The sequence below is a fragment of the Sinohyriopsis cumingii genome, chromosome 10 (genome assembly GCF_028554795.1).
Source record: "Sinohyriopsis cumingii isolate HCF-2022 chromosome 10, ASM2855479v2, whole genome shotgun sequence".
Lineage (NCBI taxonomy): Eukaryota > Metazoa > Mollusca > Bivalvia > Unionida > Unionidae > Sinohyriopsis > Sinohyriopsis cumingii.
This window is the reverse complement of record NC_142970.1, coordinates 4,297,699-4,308,516: the sequence shown is the minus strand read 5'-3', so window position 1 is coordinate 4,308,516 and position 10,818 is coordinate 4,297,699. Positions and strand designations below refer to the sequence as shown.

Here is a 10,818-nt window from a genome sequence, read left to right as displayed (position 1 = left end):
ATAAGGTAAACAGCATTTTTGAAAGGGAAGTGCTTTTATTTTCGAATTCTGAAATTCCAAACATTCCTCTCTTCACATTGGATAGATTTTATTATTTTGATTTTAACCATCATGATGTACCAAGATAGATGAGAAATGTTGAGAATAGTATTAATATTTATTTTCCTTGCTAATAGTATGTAAATACATTTACATTTTTAACCTTTAATGCATTTTATTTCTTGCATTTGCAGTTTTTATGTAGGTCATCTCTTTTAACCAACTCAATTCTTCCAGTTTGTATGGTCCTGAATGTTCTCCATTCTGCACAAGTTGTAAGACCTTGTAAAAATCTATTGGGCAATTTATATCTTCGCATCAACTTTGAATTATAATTTTCAACCGCGCTTTCAAATCCTTCTATGTTCCCACCATTTGTTGTGATTTGGTAAACTGCGGTGAGCGTTTCGGTTGCATCAATAACAATGGTACCGAGATCGCACCTTGCGTGACCCACAATCCAGTTATTATACAAGGAAGGGCCAATAACAAACTCGGACATTTTTTCCCAGGGAAAGTATTTGTTAGTTATAATGTAGTCTTCAGCATCAATTTCGTACAATGATCCTCGAGATCTCGCTGATTCTTTGATACCATTTATTTTTCTAACTTCCTCACTCGTCACATTGAGAACATTGATTCTTCTTCCGATTATAAGAATACTGGCATCGTGGAAATTGTCTGAAACGCTTGATATATATTCTAGGGTCTCTAAAATGTCTTCTGTCAAAAGTATATCCCCATTAAAATAGCCATACCATGATGTATTATACAGTTCTTTTGCTTGTTTGAAAATGGCTTTAATAGTTGGAATTCCACTTACAGAGTAGTGGAAGATAGGAAATATATTCCAGTAAATAAATTTTATATTGTCATCAGCTAAAGTGTTCTTTGTGAACAAAAGTAACCGCACATGCGGTCTGAAAGTCTGCCAATTATACCATGTGTTATTATAGACCAATACTTTTTCTGAATCTCTCTTATAATCGGTTTTAAAAGTTGTAATGAGAGTTAAAAGTGACCGATTTTTAAATCCATAATTCAGATCATTAAGCAATGATGCATCTAAATTTAGGTCAGAATTACTCCCTGGCAGAACGGGTGGCCTGGGCAGAGCTATGACAATGTTGTACAGTTGTTGTTGAGTTAATATTCCTTTTCTTTCCTTGAATATCTGGTCGCATTCAATAATCATTCGTATCTCGAGTGTGTATTTCATTTGAACGTATAGAGCCACTAACGCATAAATACACACAAGGATGAGAATCAGTCGATATTGGAGAATTTGCATTTCAACAGTTTCTTGTCTGCCCCCTTTCGAACCTCCCTTGATTTTCTTTCAGAAGCTGAAAAGCAGAATGCAGATGACTTTGAAGTGGTCAATGGGCAATGCATAATGATGGATTATCTGAGAAATTGTGAAAATACAAATCGTAACTTGTAATAGATTAGATACAATTATAACTTTGTACAGTTATTTTGCAACTCTAACTAGTTATGCTAACCTATCATATCAGACCAATTAGTCTGTCACAAAGATACTATCATCGTCACCATCATCAGTATCGTCGTTATCCTTATCATCATCATCGTCATGATCATCGTTATTGTCTTTTATCGGTCGTCGTGTGAGCTGGTTCGTTCATGTTGTTATAACAACAACAGAAATCTTAAATCAAAGCTATTGGAAAGTCGCATAATCCGAAAACAAATAACGAACTTGTACATTATTGAAAGAGATCCAGAATTGCTCATATGTTATGATTTCGGTCTTGCAAGCCGACGGGTACAGCTTCGGAATATGCCATCAGAACAGCTCGCATCAGCTGCGACTAATAGCAACGTACTTGACTAGTCCTGACACGACACATTCTGTTCTTCATATGTTCATGTGACATGAAACATCGACGTTTCTATAAATAGTCAAACTGTATTATAGTTTCTGCAGTACAAAGTAAATCATAAACCTCTGACACTATTTGACTGAGAGCGTAGTAGTCCATAATCAAAACTGAGGCAAATGTATAACCTCGTTCACATAAGGCGGGAGAAACATCATGCATGGCAACAGAAATGTGTTGCTGAGATACGAAGGAGTATATTATTTATTGAATAATGGGGTGAATTGTCCAAAGTGTCCTTCATCTCAGATAGACTTCTACAATATTTCTTAAATAGCATGATTTTAAAATAAACTGTTGTGTACCGCAAAACCGATTTGAAAGCATGATTATTAAAACACTCTGATCGTTGCCAAAAGAGCATAGAAAGCATGTGTTTCCAAGTCAACCATTGCTAGTGACAACCTAAGTAGACGCCATTCCTTATATATACTCATGCTAAAAAAAAGTATGCTAGCGTATTTATTGCCGAAAAACAATATTTTTGCACAGCAGCAGTCGAGACTGAAGCAGGAAACTTTATCTAAGAATGGCTAGATAATTGTATTATATATATATATATATATATATATATATATATATATATATATATATATATATATATATATATATATATATATATATATATGTGTGTGTGTGTGTGTGTGTGTGTGTGTGTGTGTCTGTGTGTGTGTGTGTCTGTGTGTGTGTGTGTGTGTGTAATTCTTTAAACAAATCACTTTGACTACAAAGTTTAAAATATCTCAGATTATTACTCCCAATTATTGATAAACAACACCAAACAGAAGAAAAAACAAATTGGTAATAAACAGATAAATCCGCACATTTAATGTGTCGCTAATAAATCGTTTAAACACATCTCTATGGATATAAACGTTTCTGCTCAACGATATTTTATACATACCTAATAACACAGAGAATTGCAACAAACACAAACTTTAGTCGTCATTTGTTTTTACAAGACCTATCACAAATCGATTCAGCTGCTTGTTTTCTTTCAATAGCTATACTTACATGTCCGTATATAGTTTGGTTCGCACGCTATCTCTCTTATACTCAAGGACAAAGCTGAATCTTCAAACTAGTTCAGCCTTATTGTACGTGCCTATTGTTCACTAACAGATAATTAACATAGATAAGAAATGTCTTGTGATTCAGATCACCCACAAAATAGGTCATACAAATCGGAACAATATTTATGATAAAGTGTGTATGAAGGAATAACAAGAAATCTATGTACAATCTATGTCAGCAATGCAATTATAAAATAAATGTTTTGTTACTGTTATGTTGATTATTGTAATGAGGAAATTAAGAATCTCAGAATTAGGAATAAAGCATTGATTATAATTATACATAGGTGACAACTTTAGAATGTCTCTCCTAGGGTACCTGATAATACTACTTAGTTGAAACTCCATAGTAAATTCTACTTCTAAAACATTGGTAGCTGACTAGGTTTAAACAACCTACCCAGCAATGCAAATGTTTAAACCATTAAACTCAGAACAATCCATTTGAGAACTGAGACCACTATGATAGAGGAACCATGCAAGCCAATTTGCACTAGGCCTGTGCAGCCCTAAAATAAATAAAGACCGGAATCAATTTCCGCATTCCAGCACCCATCCTGCGAAAACCATACAAACAAAAACAACAAATATGTAATATATATACATAATATTATCGAACAGTCTTCTTACAAGTCAGATAGAAAGAGAAATAAAAACAATCATCCTTAATCACCTGCGATTTATGCATATGCAAGGATCTGTTTGACATGGCGAAATGTATGTTTTACAAACTCTAAGATATCGTATTCTGTATAAACAAAATTAACAGATGGGATGGAAATAAGAGCAGGCAATAAAATATCAGCTTTGTGGTTCTATATTCCATTGATTCAATACAATTGTAGTCATTCAGTGATTCACACCTGTTAAAATTATCCAGATAGTGTTCCACCTCATGTGTACCTGCCCACCGTGTTCATTGGCAGATACCCTTTGCCATTCGGATGAAATTACCCACTAGACCTGAAATGGAAAGTAGCATTTATTTTTTGAGTATTTGTGTCGATGAAAAGAACATGATATAGATACAGCTACCTGGTGTACCTAATAGTTTTATAGACAAAAATTATGATGGAAGATTGAATGAGAGCTAGATCGTTGGGGGTGTAACCAAATCCCCAATTCCCATTTGTGTGCTAACTTATTTGAGTTTAATATGGAAAATATAGGTTGAAGTGTCTTTAAGAGCGTCTAGTATGTTTTAAAAGCATCAGTTTCAATCGCTCATACTGACGAATCTGGTTGTCAGAGAAGCCTTATGGGAAGGAAGGTGTTACCTCTCTGATTCTAAGACTGACTCGTAAATTGTTTTGGATCAAAATTGGAGAAACGGAGAGAAAGGTGCAGCTGAGCATTGCATTCTGAATGAGTCGTGGGTGCACTTGAAAGATATATAAGTTTTAGGCCTGGACGGTTGCCTCGCATTTGAATGTATCACTGGAGATTTCAGACATGCAGACTACTTCATTAGTCTCATTATTAATTTTTAAACCGAATTTCTGGCCACGGCTGTTTGAAGATGTTGAAAGTTAGAGTGATGGAATGATGTTCAAGAACCAACTGATCAGTGTGCAACAGGTTATGTCAACGATGGCTAAGGGACTGCATTGTGACTTCCCCAAATTCTCAAGAAGGCATGGAATGCCAGGTAAATCATAGCTTGAAATAGGAGTTCTTTCTACCAAGAAGGTATAGTACGAGTTGTAGCATGGATAAGTTTTCTAAAATACACTTGTCAATTGGCAATCTAGCATTGCAAGAAAATATATTTATGTGGTATGCTTGCAACATTTTCTGTATTAGAAAAGAGTGAGTGGAATCTGCATAATAATTTTATTTTTTTACAAAACCAATGAAGATATATATCAAGATATCGTAGCAGGGGCATGATATGTTGTTGAGACTTTGAAATTGGTCCCTGAAATTGAATGAGCTTGTAACTACCACGAAAGGGTTGCATGTTAACGGGTCTTTACCGTTTTGAAGCATATTTGGATAGTAATTTGAATGATTCATTAATGAGGAATTTGTTTTTTTAAAGGGATTAGCATACAAATTATTCAATCAATTATGTTGGTATATGCATGCCAGCCCTGCAGAACAATGTAGCCCTTTGTGGTGGTTAAAGCAGGCCCATTTCGGGAGTTTCATTTTGTAGATTGAAGATGATACTATGGCAGCTCTGGAGGCTGCCTTGTCACCCATGCTCTCTGGAACAGATCGTAAGTTCAAGTTCAGTGGAACACTGCTTACACTGGCCATTCTCTATCATGCGTCGAAAGTGCTTCTCGTAGTATCCCCAATTAGCCTGGCTGAAGTAGATTGCCCCAGTTCGAGTTCCTGGGAGGATATGGCAGATAGCCGATTTCCAAGATATGGTCCAACTTACTGTCCACTTGAGAGGTGATGACTGACTTAATCTACTACACCACATATGTGTTATATGGTAAACAGTAGCTTGGTTCACTATTTCTGCACTAGGCGTTGACCATTAGTCCTGTTGTTTCTGGTTACCAACAGACAGTATTTGCGAACTGGTGGACTGGACCTTCTTCACAGCTTGCTTAACACATTCATACGTCTTGCATTTTGGTGGCATGGTCTGTTAGAGTTAGAACAACGCAAATTAGTACGTGCATTATGAACAAGATATGGTAACATTTATATTAGAACGTTAACTATATGTGAATGTCAATTAATGTATGCATGGCTAAAAATATATGTGTGTAATGAAGGTATATTTAATTATTTATATATTTTATATTTGTCTTATTGTTAAGCCTACACTATACGAGTATATAGTATTCGTAGTTTCTAAGTATATAATGGCCAGGCAGGTATGTTCGTCCTAGCCAATTATTCCTTAGCAAAACTGTAGAAAGCGGCGGACAACAGCTTACAGGGACCTGTTACATATGATCTGTTTTAATTCGTATCTATTTTAGTTTAATTGTTTGTCAGTTTTAAATTATTTATTCTATTATATGCTATAATAATGTAAATGTATTCACTGGAGATGTCATTTTTCCTGAATCATTCTTTTTGTAAGTACCAGGTGTTGATCTAAATCCTGACCTTCATTGGTTTTCGTCAGGATCATTTTTATTGTACGTGACATAAACACAATCACGTGACCCCCCCCCCCCTTTAATTTCACAATTCCGGTTTTTCCATTACTGCGCATTTGTTAGTTTTAATAGAGATGCGTAGAGAGAGAGAGAGATCTCAGTTTTGCGCTTTTTACACTGATGTCGTTATTTTGTTCTAGCCAGATTTTGAGTTATAATTTTTTCAGATCAGTTGGATTTCAAAAGGATTAATTCTTTTTTTTCTCTGGAAATATTTTGAGGAGTGCTCACGCAGAATTTTGGAAAGACATTGCTTACAAATTTAATTTGGATTTCCAACACCGGAGTGTCATTATTTGTATTTATACAAGAAACTGTAGAGTTCAACACTATAGATTATAGCATACATAATCGTCTTCCATCTTGTATGCTTCGTCGAGATTCTATCGGCTGTTTCTTTCGTATGGTTACATATCCACGCTACACGCTAACTATGTAAGTTTGCGAGGAATCGAGGCATAAGCTGACAAAGAACAATATGTTTAACACGGTATATCCCGTCTAAACGTGCAGTGAAGGCGACAATATATGTGTCATCACCTTTGGCGATATATATGCATTTATATCGTTATCCCCGAGAAGCAGAATAACATGTCGGGACTACCTTCATTTCATGGCTCAAAAGCATGTCAAATGTATGATATCTGACCTCATCACAAACTGCAGAAGAAGTACTCTACTCACCTTCTCCTATCCAAAATGCGAGCAAGAAACTGAGTAGAAGGGGAATAGTTCCACAGAAACGAGAGCAGGTAAAGTTATTGCAAGGAAAAAAAGAAATGTTTGAAAGATATGAGCACTAAATATACAACTCGTACTTCCAAGAATACATTTGCAAGTAACACTCAGAACGATAATCCATATATTCATACACCATACAGCTATATCCCATAGGGAGAACGAGTTACATGTCTGGTAGGCCACATAAGGTCTGTATCGCTCTCTTCTAGGCACCCGACAAGACATTTTTTCACATCATCATAACTATATTTGCACTAGTGAAAATAGTCTTAAATTAGTAGCAGATGAATATGTCTAGGTCGCTCTTCAGCAAACATTACTTTTATTCTCAATTAGTATAATATTTCGTATTTTCATACCCTTATCCTGCGAGGCCGTCAACTCTGTATCATACAATAAGGTTATTTGTTTGTTATTTTAGTGCAAGATTGATGGCTGTAGCAGGGTCGAGTGAAGGACGTACAATTGGAGATTCGCGCCAACTTCTCAAAATCGTACTTAAACAATTACATAATGAGCGATCTTCTAGCATCCAATATGAACGCAATACGTTTCTTTCTTCATTAAATCCATCTTATAGTCAGAAATTTCTAACATTTAAATATCAATAGAAGGGTCAATTCTTCCTCAGCCCCAGCCGTAAATATTCAGTTCCACAATATATATTACTGGAGCATGATATGTTAGAATATAATCCCTCCTACAGAAACATGATATTAATGAATAACTGAAAACAGTATTGACATTTTTGTGCACTTGCAAAAGTAGCTTTTACGTCTTTCCCTAGGAATTTCGAAAGCTTTTAACTACTACCTCTATCCTACTCTCCCATCCAAAAATCTACAATACAATTATTTAAGTGCCGTAACTATGATTTCTTCAGATTGTGACTTCGCCATGAACATCTTATTGCAGGTTTTTCAAAAGCCAAAGCTCTACGACAATGTCAATACAATTGGTCCTGGGATGGACACATTGGGGTTGTAACTATATAAACATATGGGCATGCAAATAAATTCCCAAGTTTGGTTTACCGATCGCTTTATGAGGAGAGTGGAAGACGAACTCAACCTTAGACAATCCTTTAAAAAGGCCTGTAAGGTTTCGGTTTCATTGGTCTAAACACTTTCGATCAAGTAAGTAAGACTGTGGCTAGATTGATATATGGTCGCTAGAACGTGTATCGTTCTTTCCATCAATCTGATATATATATACTTCAACAGTGAAAAAGTAAGTTTCAGGCCACTGTTCGCATAAATTTGCCGCTGAGAAATTGAATTGGCCCAAATCCTTGTAGGCAAATTACATTAAAGCGGCTTCAGTCTTTCCAAACCAGATTTTCATCGTGTGTTTCTGATACAACTGAAAAGGAGCAGTTATTCTATATTATATTATACTATACTATACTATATTATATTATATTATATTATATTATATTATAGGATTAAATGATCATGGTTGGGTATTTATCAATGTGTAAATTTTACCTAATCACTCACAAATTAAATAAAGTCCGAATGACTTTACGTTAACTTTGTGAGTGATTAGGTAAAATTTGCACATCGATAAATACTCAACCATGATCACTTAATCCTTATAATTCCAATTTCGTCCTTTCTTCGTCAAATCAACTTATTCCATCAACAATGCATTCCAGTTTAAGTAGCGCGTACTTTCCTTTCATTCGCCCCATAATTCATAACATGTACAGAATCATACGAACATATTGACTACTGTCACAGTTACGTTTATTCAGAAACTTCATACTTTACAAATTAGGCAATGGCTACCGATGGTTTCAACACATATAGTTCATTTAACACATTCTTGTTCAATTTTAGTCAGTCCCATCTGCTACGTCAGGTGACCAAGACCTTACTTAATAACAGCTGATACGGAATGAACTAGTGTGCTAAATTAAATTTCCAATCAAACCTTAAATAACAGTGGATTTTATCAATGAACAGATGGAAATATGATGCTATCCCTTACTGACACAAAGGTAACAATTTAAAAAATTGCATACAGAAATAACATTTTATATCATTCTCAACAGCGTTAATACTTGTGAAGACCCATTCAGTGATCTAATGTCAAATGAAATGTAACTACTGTCACAGTTACGTTTATTCGGTAACTTCATATTTTACATCTTAGGCAATGGCTATCTGTGGTATCACCACATTTCTTTTCATATAAAAAACGTACATTCTTTTTTTTAGTATAGTATGTTCTATACAGGAATAACATTTTATATCTTTTTCATCAGCGTTAATACTTAACAAGACCCTTTCAGTTATTTAATCTGAAATTAAATGTGCAGTTGTCAAATGTAGAGTTGCTCGCAAAACTGACAATATATTTTGTTTGGTTGCATAGTTAAGTGCTGGGGTGCTGGAAGGAATTAATGACTATACATCCAAAATAATTTAAATTAGCAAAATAATAACCTTTATGGATTATTTACATTTTTCAATGGTGTTAAGTCACATTGTTGGAGATGGTAGTTTTACCATTTACAAACATTATTCAGTCTTTGAATAATGGTCTCATAACTATTTGTTTTTATTTTTGTGTAAGTGGTCATATTCACCAAACCACCAACATCCACACACGTTTCACGTCTTTTAAATAAGCAAACAATATTAAAATAAAAAAGTAAAAAAACATTACCATTGAAAAAGCCAATACCCCATTTTGTGTTTCGTTTAGTAGCCTCTGAGTATTGATTTATTTCAATAGCTTTTAAGTCCTCCTCAGATAATTTCTCGAATCTTGGTTTATATTCCTCAGTGGCCTCACAATTGACTGGCCAAGTTCCCACGCTGTTGTTGTTGTTGTGTATAGCTAGGGTGACTGAGGTCATGAGATGATGTGTGAGGGAAGTTATCAATATTTAGTTCTGTTTCATTTTCAGCGTTTGTAACATCCATCACATTATAGTCAAATCCATTTTCATCTGCTTCAGTCGCTGTTATTATTTCTTTTAACTCCTTGTCATCTAATTGTTCAAAACACTCCGCAGAAAATTGCAGTGAACAATCACCATAATCGGCCATTTTGCGCGACTATGCAGCAGACGAACGCCAAATTGTAAACAATGCATTTCAATCAAAGAATATTGGAATAAGTATAAAAAAGGTATAATTTATATTTATTTTCTGAACAAAAAATTTAAAAGATGAAACAATCGTTTCACAATGACGTGTCGCAATGTTTATTTATATTGCAAACAGTACAGAAACCGAAAGTAGTCCCAGAATTTATAGATGTGTACAAAATTCAAGATCAGTATCGCGTGACCGTTTACAGCCAATCGCATTGCGGAAAATCCGTTTCGTTTATAAAAATTGGAATTTTATATTATATTATATTATATTATATTATATTATATTATATTATATTATATTATATTCCATCTGCATATCATTGCGGATACAATTTTATATCTATTATAATATAAATAGAACCATAAAATGTTATATATAAAAAAAATTAAAAAAATAAACCCAGCAGACTTCTATAAGTTCCCGTTGAGAAGAAGAAATAACTGAAAATGTTGTATGTAAAATATAATTTAAAGCCGCTTCAGCCCAACCAAACTAATTACTGAGATTGAATTTCTCACCCACAACAATAGCAACCACGTGACCAAATCTCCAAAGATATCAATCGAAAACACATATAATCTGAGAATTTATACCTATTGAATTGATTGTATCTAGACGGCGAACACAATACCTTTCTTTAAACAAACGTTGCGCTTCTGAATTAGCAATAACAACTGCTTCAGAGGTAAAATCTTGTATACTGTGGAAGCCGTCAATACACTGTCTGGAGACTAAAACGGTAGAATTGTAAAGTTGTTTTAATGTAAATTATACGTTCATTCATGCGTTTAGTTACCTACTATCAGGGATGTTTAATATATTTTAT

The 10,818-nt window shown here is 34.5% G+C and overlaps 1 protein-coding gene across 1 annotated transcript; it reads right to left on the bottom strand.

Moving 5' to 3' along the window:
- Positions 1-214: 214 nt before the first annotated feature.
- Positions 215-3,030, bottom strand: LOC149789512 (uncharacterized). Its single transcript, XM_089972509.1, has 2 exons — positions 2,955-3,030; positions 215-1,385 (listed from the first exon to the last, which is right to left on the bottom strand). Exon 2 carries the CDS (start codon positions 1,328-1,330, stop codon positions 215-217), a length of 1,116 nt encoding a protein of 371 aa, XP_089828635.1. The 5' UTR covers positions 1,331-1,385; positions 2,955-3,030.
- Positions 3,031-10,818: the final 7,788 nt, after the last annotated feature.

Bases quoted from the DNA above. Each gene is read 5' to 3' on its own strand.
- LOC149789512 (XM_089972509.1), bottom strand. From the start codon at position 1,330: ATGCAAATTCTCCAATATCGACTGATTCTCATCCTTGTGTGTATTTAT.